Genomic DNA, 15,104 nt, shown 5'->3' on the forward strand with positions numbered 1-15,104 from the left:
ACATACCAGCTTGCTTGGATATTTGTAAAATTTCTGAAAACATCGCTACTAATAAAATATGATACGTTTTGTGCCCCAGCTCTCACTCATACAATTTACCTGTGATTCATCCTACATTAATAAGAAATGCCAAATTGAAATTGTTAGTGTATGCGTAAGGTTCTGCTTATTCCTGTTAAATTTCCTAATTTGATAGTGCACTTCACAATCTAGACACCCTGTATGAGTCACTGCTCCTGCCCAGAATGAATGCCAGTCGATCTGTTGATCTTGGGTGGTCTGTGGGTTTTGTGTGGTCTGTCTGACTTGCCATAGTGTTATATGTTTGATTAGGTGTGCTTGAAGTCTTTTTTCTGTCAGCCTTTGAGCCAACAACATGTAGTTTTTCAGCTCTGTTTTTCAATGCTGATACTTTCTTTAATTTGTATTCATCAGTAAGCCAATGTCATATACATATATAATCAAGAGTCAACAAGAAGGGGAATCCATACTATTTAGCAATCTCCTGGATGTGTTATTAAGGTAAATGTTATATCTTTCATTTTATGTGTTTTATTTTATATGTTACCAATGACTTTACAGATGACCCACTGTATAATTAACATACTTTCAATAACCTTTTACCGACAATCAAGTTATTGTTTTATTGTAGGTTCACGGTGTTGACAAACATAAATAAATTTGAATAGAATATACACTATACCTCATCACCCATATGTGAAAACATAACTTTGAACCAGAGGATCCGCTACGGTATGTACTTTAAAATTATGCACTAGCTAACTTGTATAGCAATGGTACAATTAAGGGCTTTTCTCTTAAAACCAAAATGGGTCGAATTCTTATTTTAACACAATATTTACTGCATAACACAAGAGGGTGTTCAATTTAAGCAGAGTATATTTATAGAAGACATGACTTTACAAGTGTGTATAATACATTAAGTATTACTATATATGTATTATCATTAATCATTACATATACTGCATGTAATAGAACATTAGTAAAATGACTGTTCCACCAAATAGATGCATGCGTGACATGAGCCAAAGACAGGATACAAAAATAGACGAAAAAATACCAAATCAAAGTTCCAAGTATAAAATCAAGTTCCAGGCAAACAGACAGAGGCGATCTGCAAGCATATACAGACATCCTTGATATAAACAGAACGTTGCTTCAAAACTGACTTGTTATGCTGGCATATGTCTCTTCATCTGCATGGAATGTACATCTTAGGGTCAGGGTTCAACTTGGAATTTTAAAATGTTCTTATTATGCGTTCCAGTGTAAACTAATATATAATATTGCTAGCCACCTTGAAACTGCTGTCGAATTCGCTTGAGAGATCCAGAGGGAAGTTTTTAGTCTTGTATTGCGAACACGAATGCACAGACCTCATCAGATAAAATACCCAACCTATATTGTAATAAGTGGATAGGCCTATATAGAATATGCGCAGTCATACCTGCCAACTCTCACGCATTGGGCGTGAGACTCACGCAATCACCCCAAAGAAAAAATGAAAATGCGTGAGAAATGCGTGAGATTTTTGCCTCAATTTCCACAATTTTGTATATACTATCATTGATACATCAATTGCCCCAAAACCAAATCTCACGCATTGCCCCACTCTTGGGTTGGCAGGTCTGTGCGCAGTATAACTGATCATACAGGTAGATTACCATAAAAACGACTAGACACGAGATAGCACGCAATAGGATTAACAAACTGCGTTATAGCTTTATATATAACATTATGTCACGCAGAGTTTAGTTATTCTTTAGGCTCTTTTCAGCACTATTTCCACCGCAGCAGTCGTTAGCAGGATTACGCAGATTCGTTCAGATTTCAGGGCAACGAAACCACGTTTTGGGATTTAGGGTTTGGATAAACATAATCTCGGCGCGTTGTACAGGCACAACTAATCATCTGTCATAGACCCTGATTTGGTAGGCCAGTCCGTCTATATACGGTATATATAAATCTCAGTGATTGTCTATTGGTCTATGATTAGTGTTTCCAGTCATAGTGATATAAATTTATAATGTAGCGACTCAATGAGATTCGGTTTTCAAGCTTACATTGCCTTGGCTCAAACCAAGGCAATGTATTGATTACGCTATTCCCGCGGTCGTCCGCTTTTGTTTTTGTGATCAGACAACCTCTTTTAGTCTGCTAATTAAAATCTACACAGAAATAACCAAATAATTTTGTTTAAAAGTTTGATAATACATAAATGTTGATGTTTATGCCAAATTTTTTTATTATTCGTGCTACGCGGGCATTATGTTAGTTTACCACAGTTTTGTATAGTGTGAAACTATACGGCTCTGAGTCTACCCAAAGACATACAGCACGGGGGGGGGCTGCATATACATGTAATTGGTCTACCATATAGGGGTACCATTTGTATGCCCGTGTACGTTTACCATGTACACTACGCTTACAAAACGTGCGCTTTCGCAAAAGGGAGCGCGTAGCCATCGATTGTTTTAGCCACCCCACAATCAACCAGTTCTGCGTCAGTTTGCTTTCACCTGAGTGATCTGCTTCATTTCGTGCACGTGCTAGACTTGTAGGAGTTTGTTTATCGCGACAACCTTTTATTATGATATTTGACAGTCAGCGCATTCTGCGTAGAGCATGGTAAATGCAACATAAAATGTGTATAGTTGGACCACGTTCTAAAAGCGGCGGTTCCTCTTTTAAACCATTCGTGGACGAAGATCGTTGTTAAACTATACATTATTGGCACTCGCAAATGGCTTATGAGCATGCTTTATTACAACTTCTGGTTTCTATCCAGCTTCCGTCACAAGAGAAACGGAATCATCTGTATATATATTTAAAATAATTCTGAGCGTCAAGTTTTACGACAGATACGTGCCCAATACGCTAATTTGCAGTACAAAATAGGGAAACAGTCCCAACATCGACAAGTCCGAACCTAGACAAGCCCCAATCTCGACAAATTACCGAAAGCTAAAGCTGATTCTTTCAATACTTTTTTGAATCAGTGTTTACAGTTGATGATGGAACCCAATGTCATAGCTTCAATACTGAAAAGATCTCTGATAAAACATTAATTGACATTGATAGCTTAGGAGTCCTACAGTTGCTCAATAGCTTGGACACCACCAAGTCCTATGGACCTGACAATGTGACAGGCATCATGCTAAAAACATTTGCTTTGGTGGTGTATAATAGCCTTTCTTCAATCTTTTGCATACTTTCTGGCAATAGCGAAACTACCTTCGATTTGGAAACTTGGAGAGTCCAACCTATACACAAAAAGGGAAACAAACAAATACCAAACAATTATAGACCTATTTTCCTCACTAGCATAGTGTGCAAGCTTTTAGAACACATAGTTTCCTCATATTTGCATAAGATTTTTAAAGAGGGTAACATTTTTGTAGACAGTCAACATGGTTTTCGACCTCATAGGTCTTGCGAGACTCAATTAGCTCATACTGTTGGACACCTTTCACACCTATATGATCAAAAACAAACAACTGATGTTATAATATTAGACTTTTCTAAAGCATTTGACACCGTTAATCATCGAAAACTGATCTTTAAACTATCACATATTGGTATTAACAATGTCTTGCTTTCCTAGATATCTGACTTTCTTAGCGATCAACATCAATTTGTTGAAATCGAGGGTCAGAGGTCTAACACAAAACTAGTCAGTTCAGGTGTGCCACAGGGCTCAGTTTTGGGCCCTTTGCTTTTTCTAATATATATCAATGATTTACCATCTTGTCTTCAATCACAGTGTCGTCTTTTTGCCGATGATGCAATACTGTATAACACGAGTGACAAATTAACGCTTTTAAAACAAGACCTTTTTGCATTAGAGGCATGGGCTTCTAAGTGGCAAATGAAATTTAATGTTGACAAGTGCACATTCTTACAAATTGGTAAAAACATTAATAGCCACCCTGGATATACTTTCTGTGGACAAAATCTAAATAAAGTGTCTTCTTTTCTTTATCTCGGATTACAACTACAAGCAGATCTAAAATGGAATGAACACATAGACAAAATAACAACTAAGTCTACACAGAAGTTGGCAATGATCAGAAGGGTGCTAAAATCTGCAGATACCCCTACAAAAAAAATTGCCTATTTTTCTTTAGTAAGGCCAACACTAAAATATGCCTCACAAATCTGGGATCCCTATCAAAATAAACATGTCTAACAGCTTGAAAAGTTGCAAAATAAAGCACTACGATTTATTTTTAACATTAAGGGCCAGATAAGTTTTACAAAATTACGAGAAGATACAAGTGTTGAGTCCTTACAGGAGAGAAGAAGAGAGGGTAGGCACAAACTGTTTGTAAGATATGCTGCCGAGGGCATAGAACCACCATTCAAACGCGAAAACATAGGATACAATACCCGCCAAAAATCAAACACCTATACTCCATATATAAGAACTAATGTATTCTATCAGTCCTTTTGGCCTCGTACACTAAGAGAGTTAAGATCCTGATAAGATGAATCCTTAGGACAAAATAAAATATGTAAAAATATATATATGTATATATAAATAAATAGAAAAAACACAATATAATTTTTAAAAAAAATATTATTTTGAAACCACTTATTAGTGTAAACACACCGTGTTCCCACGCCCTTACGCACCTGCTGTGCGGTCTAAGTGGGAAAATATAATAATAATAATAATAATAAAGGTTGGTCCGAATCTAGACAAAGGTTGGTCTGAATATCGACAAAGGCTGGTGCAGTTTTACAATAATTTTATCCTTTATTCTGGTGCTCTCACGCACTAATCTTCAACAAATAATAATAAATGCCTTTCGCAGTTTAGTCCTCACTTCAAAAAATAAAAATCAAAGCTATCACTGAAGTTTAGATTTCAAATATAACACACTGCTAGCATAACAGTAAACCATATTGATTATTGTTACTTATTTTAGCATCCGTTCTATATTTAGGTTAGACAAAGTATTGCTAGGCTTACATGAGCTGGGGAGTGCTGCATCAAATGGATCACAAGAAATTTTTTTGCGCAAATAAATAGTTTACATATAAATCGCTCATTTACCATGAGAATAGTAAATGGTAAAATAGTAAAACCACTGTCGAGATTAGACCAACCGTTGTCGATATACACACTCGTCGAGCTTCAAACCAGTCGAGGTTCGGACTATAAACCTCAAAATACATATCGTTTTAGTAATATTTTATTACAAAATCGTATTGCATTATGTGACCTTAAATAAATATGTAGTTCAAATGGGAAAATCGAAGATGAAGTGGAGTTATTAGACTTGAGCTTAGGACAGAAAATATTTTTCCAAATTACAGAAGACTAATGAAGCAAATTCTGGAGTAAACAAGAGAGGACATATGTCACTTATGCAATCACTATTTTCACTATTTTATGATATCACTGTTAATCGTCATCAAATTGCGCTGTATTCAATGCTTGTGTTGTTGCTTGCTGGTCCCAATAAGAGGACGCTGGAACCAGCTTATTATGTTCTGCCGAATCAAGCGAGTGCACTGTACGATACGATACAATCTCCTAAGCTTAACTGGTGGAAGTTGAAGCCAACTTACTGTTCTTTTGAAGTCAACAGAGTGTGCAGGGCTCAACACTGCAAATGCAACCTGCTGGTTCCACCATGAGCCACTGAAACTCGCGATTTTCTGCTAAAACCATTGATGTACTGTTGTATGGAGATATTTCAAAAACGACATACCAACAGGGAATGCAGCCAGACCATAGGATAAGCATACAATACCTACAAGCAGCGAGGCGCCTCAAAAACATCAAAAGATCTAATAATTGGAAGCGTCAAACAAAAATGAAAAACTTCAAAAAATTGGAGAAATCAATCATAGAAACTGTGTCAACACCACTTGCAGAAACCACCAAAAGGATGTAGAAGCAATAAATTCTACCAACCACCACCAAGCGCCACCAAAAACAACTCAACTTACCATCACTCTCACGGACAAACTCCTATGACATAAAGATATAATCCTGAACATATACATACCTGCCCTCAGGCTATCCAAAATACCTATGAAAGAACAATTTTAATAGCTCATCCTCTTTTTGACATCGAAGCTTTGTATACGTACAAGACCGAGTTTAAGAGCATGTACGGCCGTTGGCGTAGGATATTTTATATTACTTAGCTTTTTCTATTTGTGATATCTTTGCTCTATTCTAGAATTTTGCTACTCATGTATTAGGTTTTGAGTTTATGAAAATAAAGAGTATTTCTATTGCTACATTATACATCTTAGAAATAGAATAGTTAGACTTGCACTAAAGATCCTGGTCAAGTTCTGTAAATTGAACTCTCAACCCTTGACAGCCATAACAAACAAGGCGGCTGGCCTTTGAGCAATCAAACGCTTAGCATAGTTGGAATAAAGCGAGAACATAGTAGTTATTAATCACTGATGTTAGTGCGGTGATTGAGTGTGTAAATTCCTTAAATACCACACATAACAGTACTGTATGCTCAACACTTTTTGCAATACAATCTGTTAAGCCCAAGGAAGCACAAACCAACTTTGTTTTCTGCTGAAGATGACTGAGTGTGCTCACTGTGCTGTTTTCAACAGGGCTGCGTTCACTTTTTGCTATAATTATGCCTTTCTGCGAATGTGCTGCTCTTTAACCCTTTCACTGCCCTTTCGCATAAATGCCGTATGCGTATTTATGCGAAATCTATGGTCGACTGTTGTATGCGCATTTTTACGAATTTCCCAGCAATTCCGTAGTAACTTGATTTTATTATTTGTTGACAACATAACCAACAATCTTCAGGACTTTTATCATAGTGACATTGTCTGAAAATTTCTCTATAAAATTAGCCTAAATTCATGAAGCAAATTAAAATTTTTGTTTGGGAATTTCCAAATCAAAAATGTAATTTTTTTTCTTTCTGACGTTCAAGCTATTTAGTATTATTATGGCTTTCGTAAGTACCTCCCGAGTTGGAAAACAAAGAATTACTAATGTTGATGACATTATAACTGATTCAAATTTAGAATTTAGGGCTTACAAAGATAATTAAATTAGCAGCACTGACACTGATGCTGGTGAGAGCAATAGTTTTGTAAAAGTAAGAAACATTGTAGAGGATCGTTTTAGCTTCGTAGCGATCGGAGCTTCACATAGCTTTAGAAATGCACAAAATATAGATTGAATTTTTGCATAGCACTGTTTGTTAACATTTTGGCAAAATAAAATATATAACAAAGATGTTCTAGATAGAGTTTGAAGTTAAAAAAATTGTGTAAATATAAAGCAAAATCGTAATAAATAAAATGGCTGGCAGTAGGCCGATAGCTAAATTTGTACATGGATGGTAGTGAAAGGGTTAATATTGTAAAGGAACCTACTTCTAACTCAGTCCAGTCGAATGTCTAGGCACTTGACTTATTGCCACCAACTCTGAGAGCTGTTTGCAATAATAAGTAGAGTTGCCCCGATTTTGGTATTGGTAACGGTGCAGATATGGGTATCAAGTAGGTGAATCAGTATCGGCCGATCTTTTCTTTAAAAATCTGAAACTTCAGATACTTTTTACATATCAACTATTTAGCAGAAAACAGTATTTTAGCCTGCTACACCAATAAAAATCATCAGCTGCAACTTCCTTGCTTTTACCTAATGTTCCGGGTTTGCCACACAATTTATTTCATGTCTATCTCTTGATCTACATCAACACAACTGAGGAACATTTTTGCTTTAGTCAGGACATAATCACAAAATGTGGTATTTTCACAATTACAGCAATAGGATTTATTGCAGCTAATCATGAACAAGATAACAAAGATGGAAAACAAGAATGCAATGTAATATTTCCATTTACTAGCATTACGAAAGTAATTTAAGCAGTCGATGCATAAAGTTATCTATCACTCTCTTGATCCTGACAATACAATGTATCGTACAAAATACTGTAACCCCAGTGGTTTATCGGTATTTAGCCTGTCCTCCGTCATCTGTGGCAAGTAAGTACCTCTTCAGTACGACTGGCTGCATTGATAGTGATAGAAGAAAGAGACTTCTTACTGAGAGAATTGAATCACTAACGGTAATTAAAAGAAACATTGATTTGTTTTAAACTTGTGCAGGCGCAGCAGTTCATTCAGCAATAAAAAAGAGACTTCGTTATCACAGAGAGAGCTGTACCACTAACAGTAATTACCTTTATTAATTCTAAATTACAAGAAACATGGACTGTTTGGTTACTACATGCATGGTATGTCAGTATGTGAATATATATTGTTTCCATAAATACAAACGAATAATTACATAAATATTTATATTTTCTTTGCATTATATTTATATTTGCATAATAAAATGAACAATTATCTATGCAACACAAAAAATCTGAATCGCATTGTTTTTCAATAAGAATTGGTATATCGGATCGGTATCGGAATCGGCTGGTGATTTTAGAATCAGGGCATCTCTAATAATAAGTGGTCGTATCAATCATATGATACATATATTTGTACACGAATCTATGTATCATAGTATAACAGTCGTATCATAGTATATGTATATAGTATCATATGTATAACATAGCACAAGTGTACGACACAAGCATTGCTACTCTGAACCCAATGGTCAATGTGTTCTCCTTTTATATCTTTAGCTCTGTGGTAGGCTCCGCCTTCTTCAAGCTTGCGTGTATGTGATGTTCGTGCTTAGTCGACCGGCTGTTTGTTAATGTGCCCTGCTAGCTCGCTCAGCCAGCTTATGCCACATGATTATGTGCTAATATACTATTTATTTCTTTGGTCATGCTAAAGAAGTAAGCAAGCTTTTTCACTGAATAAATGATTAATTCAAGCTTACAAATAAAGTGTCTCTTGGAACAGCAAAATAAGCTAAACTTGCATAATATTTTCGGCATTTTATATGGTACACAAAAGGTAAAAATTGTCAAAATCTTATGTAAGTGCTGTACATATTGGAAATTAGTAACAAATTAGTATGTTAACCTTAGTAACCATAATTACCAACAATAACTTTATTGTATTTAGTGGTAATGATCTGCAATAAAATGTAACATTATAATTTACCGTTGGGAGTTCTTACCTTCAAGACAGACGTACATATAACATAAACTTTGAATTCTCCTCAAGTAAGTTTTGTTTACTAAACACAAACACTTAAAGCTAAACTTTAGTATGTATTTTGCACTATTTTACTGAATTTCAACTTTTTGTCATAAAAAGTTTATCACTTATCAGTTTCTGTCTTCGCTTTCACTATAACTTTTAGCAGACATGTTTAAAGCTTTTTTAACCTAATGCGGCGAGAAAGCCCAAACACCATGCTGTTTTCGTAATAAATTGGATTTTTGTTAGCAGGTTAAGAGAAGTTGTTTAACCACTGACTTCTCTGAAAAGATCGCAACTCTAACTTTGCCACTGATTTTGAAAGAAAAATATTAGCGTTTTACACACGAAAATTGCTGAACTGAGCGAAATCGGTCATTGTGTCTCTCGGGCTTTTGGAAAATATTTCCGGTGAACAGCATTTTGGCATCTTTGTTATTTTAACGACATCGACTGCCAAATTTGAATTAAGCAAAAATTTTGTTGAATTCAAATGGTGAAAAAAGATTCGCATAGTGAGGCAAAAAAATCATGTTCCGCTTCATAATGTGAAAAAATCGTAAATCAGGGTATTCGTACCCTGAGGGTGCACTTTAATTTGGTTTTTACTTTTGACACCAGTTATTATGTCATGTGGCACGAGACTATCAAGTCTGAAATTGTAGTAGACAGCTAATTAGCAACTTAGTAACTGTAGACAACACAAAGGCGAACACTGGCGCATGCATGTAGCCAGGAAGGAAGAATAAAATAAAGTGATGGTTTATGTATAGCACATATCATATTTTGGTGCATACAAAATTAAGTATTAGTGATCCGCTCTTTTTTTTTAAACAATTAGATTTTTAGTTAGAGAATTTCAGTGAATTTTTTCAGATTGTTATGGAATGAACAGCTGCTGGTATGCTAGTCACTCATGGAAAAAGATAATTTTGTGTAAAAATTTATACAGGCTCAAATGTAAGTGAGCTTGAGCAGAATTTTATCCTATTTAAACAATCCGAAGGATAAACCAAGAACAAAGCTTCACAAATATTGTTTACTATCAATTATTTGTTGAAAACAGGTTTTGTAGTAATACAGTGGAACCTAGCTCCTCGAACACAATCCGTTCCAAAAGGTTGTTCGAAAACCGTGTTGTTTGAGATCTGAAACAATTTTCCTCATTAGAATAAATGTATGTAAATTTTAGTTCGTTCCAAGGCGAGAAAACAACTTCGGTAAAGTATTTTTTCAACATTTTACACCATGAACTACTGTATACTGCATACTATAAATAAAAACGGGTAGATATATATCGTGTTTACGTGTAAACAGTAAAAATTTCGTATGTTTTGCTCTTAAAAAGTCAAAAACATTAAAGGTTAAAATACAATACTAAAAATTGCAGAAATTGATAATGAAACAGCAAAAAAATGCAGCAGATCAGTTACATCAAAAATCGTAGGAAAAAGAAAATATAAACAGCAATGGCACATTTATTTCACATCTTTGAAGGGGAATCCTCCTCCAAAACAATTTAGGGTAACTCGACTGGAGGGGTTATTTCCCTAGCAAATCTCTTCGGTAGAGGAGACGTTGTCTCAGATGGTTCCCCTTTTTGTAAAGAATTTATGAAGCTTGCATTGCTTCTCCGTTCTGTAACGAATGTTTCATGGTATTTCTGGAGCTGTTCCAATTCCAATGCGCATGCTCCGGTTTAGTCGAGAACTGAATTTATGTTCGAGATCCAAGACGAACAAATCTCAAAATCTTTGGTCGAAAACCGAGTTGGTCGGGAACCAAAGTGTTAGAGAACCGAGGTTCCACTGTATAGATTATTACAGTGTGCCCTCAGTCTCTGTTCAATGATGTCCCTGTTGTACGATTTTCTTTTGCCTTACGAAGTAGAACACGATGGTTTTTCGTCCTCCCCATGCTAATCCTATTTTGCCATACAAATTCACCAAAAAAATTCGCTCAAAGTTCAAATTTGGCGGTTGATGTGCTTATGTCAAAATAACAAAGATGCGATATGCTGTTTGCCGAAGACCTCGCAAAGCTTGAAAGAAATACGATGACTGATTTCTCTCGGTTCAATATTCTTCATGGGAAAAATGGGAATATTTTCTTATTTCAAACCAGTAGCAAAGTTGTAGTTGCAATTCCTTCCATTGGAAGGTCAGGGATCAGACAGCTTTTTTTAGACGGCTAACAAAAATCCACTTCATTACGTATTAAACTTTTTTTCAAGTGTACAGTAACTTAATTGGCTTTGTTACGTTTTTTCCTCGTTTTTGTTTTACCCACTACATGTGTCAGCTCAAGTCGCTTCACTCCAAAGTTACAATAGTAAAATCTCATTTTTCTATTTGATGGCCATTAAATGGTCAAGTATGCGATAGGCCATTTTCGACAACAGCGTTGCTTAGGCTTTTTTGTCGAATTAGATTGAACAGGGTTTTAATGAGGTTGGCAAAAAGTAGGGAAAATGAAGCTGGAAACCGATAGGTGATGAAATTTTACCTATAAAAATGTGTAAGTTTAGTAAAATAGTTAAAGATACATGTAAGACTTACTTTCAAATGTGTGTTCAGTAAGCTATATTCATTTAAGTTAAATTCAAAGTTAATGTTATACGTCTGTCTCGAAGTAAGAACTCCTTCGGTATGTACTGCTGCTACTACACATACACGTTGTACACTGTAATGTTACATTTTATTACCGGTCGTAACCACTAAATACCCTAAAGTTATTGTAAGTAACTATAGTTACTTAGCTACTAAAGTTAATATACTATTTTGTTGCTTATTTTCAACCTTTGAACTCTAACTGCCGTTATTCTGGTATTGTGTAAGGTGTGTCAGAAACTCTACCAGCCGGAATACCCGCATTCACATGGCTCTTGGTTACAAAAGCTGTTTTTAAGTAACGGCGTAAACCAATCAAATTAATACTTGCACAGGATGTTAGGCCAAAAATTTCACTTCCATTTGTAACAGTTTTCAAATTTCTTTATTTACTTCCTTTGTTATAATAACAAATTTTATTAGAATGATATCGCGAAAAAAATCGATGCGACTTGTTCGTTGGTAGGTCATGGATGATTGTGATGCAAATGAAGAATTTTATGATACTAACTATACTTTTCAAGTTTATTTTGAGTCCAAAAATGGTGATGAACGCGTGCTCTATGGATATGAAATTACTGTAAATATTTTTGCGTTTTTTTTAAAATCGTACGAATTTTTGTAGTTTTAGCTCGAATAATGGTGAAGTAATGTTTTTTCTGTTTGATGACATTTGCTGTGGGTTGCCCAACTTTTTTTACTAATGTTTTACCAAATTTCATTGTATTATGAGTACATTTAGATATATTTAATAAAAGTTCAAAAACTTCGAATCGTTAGACAGATTGCCCAGGGTTACTCACGCACACATTGATGAGTACGGCCAGGGTTCAAAGGGTTAATATGTACAGTAATTATATAGAATTTTGATGATTTTTATCAGGCGATGTTCGCATTATATAATTACTATGGGTTTCTATACCTCTCTAAATGACATTTTCACGATACGGTACCAACCCTGAAACAGATTAAAATCATTTGGCGAGGGCACACTGTATTTAGTATGTATTCTTTGTTTATGATTGCCAATATGAACCCAAACGTGGGATTCGCGTCTTTTAGTCACATCAGAATTAAATTTGTTGTTTTATGGAAAATAAATTTAGCCTTCATCTTAAGGTTAAGCATTTTAGGTTATATAAGACTAGTCGAATGCCCCATGTTGTTCGGGTATTAAAAACAGCTTATAAACAATAGCAGGTAATGTAGTTGTCTGCCCCTTGCCATTAGCCTTGCGCATAGTCAATGACTAATTTGGGTATGTTACTATCCATATTGCTAAACTTACTAATAAGAGCCGTTTTAGAAAGCTTTGGTGACGTTGCATAATGCAAAGTGCTACGCGTATTTTAACTGAAATAGCTGCTCATATTGCTTAATGGATCCTTTGCAGCTCTCATAGCTTAATTGGTTAGTTTATCGCGTGGAGTGGTGAACGGGAGGTTCCGAGATCAAATCCAGCTTGGCGCGGATTATTCATTCTTAGATTTTAATAATTATAGCTGGATAGACCAAACGACAGGCGTTGAGATTTATATACACAAATTTGGCAGTCTATAAAGTAATAATTTAGCAAGTCAATCTTGTAGTTGAGTCATCAATCAACCATACCTAAGTCCTTCGTCCCTCTGCTCCTACAAATTGTTATATACAAACTTCATTTTAAGCTGTGTTTTGATGAGCTTTTTTAAGACTTGTTTAGGCAAATTTGGTTGTCATTTATTTAATATTCATGTTTTAGGTGATAAAGTTGGCGCTGTTGAAATAGCTCAGCAGGGCTTACAGATCAGCAAATTGCTTTGCTCATTATGACTGCTTTAGACATTGAACAAAGAGTTTCGGACCTGGTTGGTTGTTTTCTAGATCACTTATAGATAACATATAATTCATAGACTATATCACTTGTAGAATATATCACTCATAGAATATATTACTCAAAGAATATATGCCTCATAAAATATATCACGTATAAAATATATCACTCATAAAATATATCACTCATAGCATATATTGCTCATCGAATATATAGCTCATAGAATGTATCACTCATAGAATATATCGTTAATAGAATGTATTACTCGTCGAATGTATTATGCATAAAATATATGACTTGCATAATATATCACTCTTAGCATCTTAGCTTGTAAAGTATATCGCTCATAAAATATATGATATGACCCTTAGAATGTATCACTCATGCAATATGTATCACTCGTGGCCTGGATTATTGGGAGGAGGAAAATGCAACTCAGATGGTTCATTTCTCTTCAGTCTCTGTTCTGAATATGGGCTGGTCATCACAAACACTTTTTTCAAGCGTGAAGAACATCTCCAAACTACCTGGATTCACCCACAGTCAGAGCACCGGCCCCTTTTAGACTACATCATTACCAGACGATCATATTTGAATTATGTGTTTTGGCACCAGAGTCATGGGTGTCACATATCATAAGATGGTACATGTAAAGCTTGTGTTCAATGCGAGCCACACGAAAGAAGAAAAGGAAAGCCAAAGCCCAAATTAAATGTGAACAAGTTGAAAAACCGCGAGTGCTGTCAGGATTTTCAGAAGAGGATGGATGAGAACATGGCTTGCACTTGTGTTGAAAAGACCTAAATAAAAGAGAGATAGGAGATGTTGAAGAAAGTAACCTATGAAACGGCATACAGTGTGCTTTTGGGTTACGATGACCCTATTTTATGATTTTTTTTCACCTTATGGTCTTTTTTCGCTCTCTCCATACGAAATATTTTTTGCCATATGATATCGACAAAAATTTCTCTCAAGTTCATATTTGGCAGTTGGTGGACTGAATAGATGCCGATATGTTATTTATCGACATCCCTTCCACGACGCATGAAAGAGATACGACGCCCGATCTCTCTCAGATTAGTGTTATTAGTTAGAGTGAAAACCAAACCGGAAACAGATAGGTGATAAAATTTTGTGGATGACCAAGTTGAATTTTTGTAAAATAGTTAAATAAATACTAAGACTCATCTTTAAGTATAGGTTTAGTAAGCTAAATTCATTCGTTAGATGAAGTTAGATTCAACGTTTATCGTAAAACTCTTTTTGGAAGCCATGACGCCCTATTTTCCAACCCTTCCCAATTGCGGCAGTCAAATGGAGGTGGCTTTAAAAATGAAGGCTGGCGTTGTATTTTTCAAATAGCTTATCAGAATTTAGGAAAAATAAATTTAATCCTTTTACAAGTGAAGCGAATGTTGCCTAAATGTTGCACTTTCCTTCGGGCGGAGTGACATTAACTCTTATGTATACAATAAATCTGCTATCTTGTCAAGGATCTCTAAATAAATATGCATTGCGGAGCCGAGAAATATCTACCAGTTGATATC

At 35.3% G+C, this 15,104-nt stretch overlaps 1 protein-coding gene across 1 annotated transcript in view; it reads left to right on the forward strand.

The window, feature by feature from the left end:
* Positions 1–741: 741 nt before the first annotated feature.
* LOC137393613 (uncharacterized) overlaps positions 742–15,104 on the forward strand; it is a 31,319-nt gene continuing 16,956 nt past the window's right edge. Inside the window, exons 1-2 of the mRNA XM_068080242.1 lie at positions 742–753; positions 13,486–13,591. Of these exons, the coding sequence (XP_067936343.1) occupies positions 13,553–13,591 (39 nt within the window). The 5' untranslated portion in view covers positions 742–753; positions 13,486–13,552. The remainder of the gene's footprint in view (positions 754–13,485; positions 13,592–15,104) is intronic.

This window comes from Watersipora subatra, chromosome 4 (genome assembly GCF_963576615.1).
Source record: "Watersipora subatra chromosome 4, tzWatSuba1.1, whole genome shotgun sequence".
Classification (NCBI taxonomy): Eukaryota; Metazoa; Bryozoa; class Gymnolaemata; order Cheilostomatida; family Watersiporidae; genus Watersipora; species Watersipora subatra.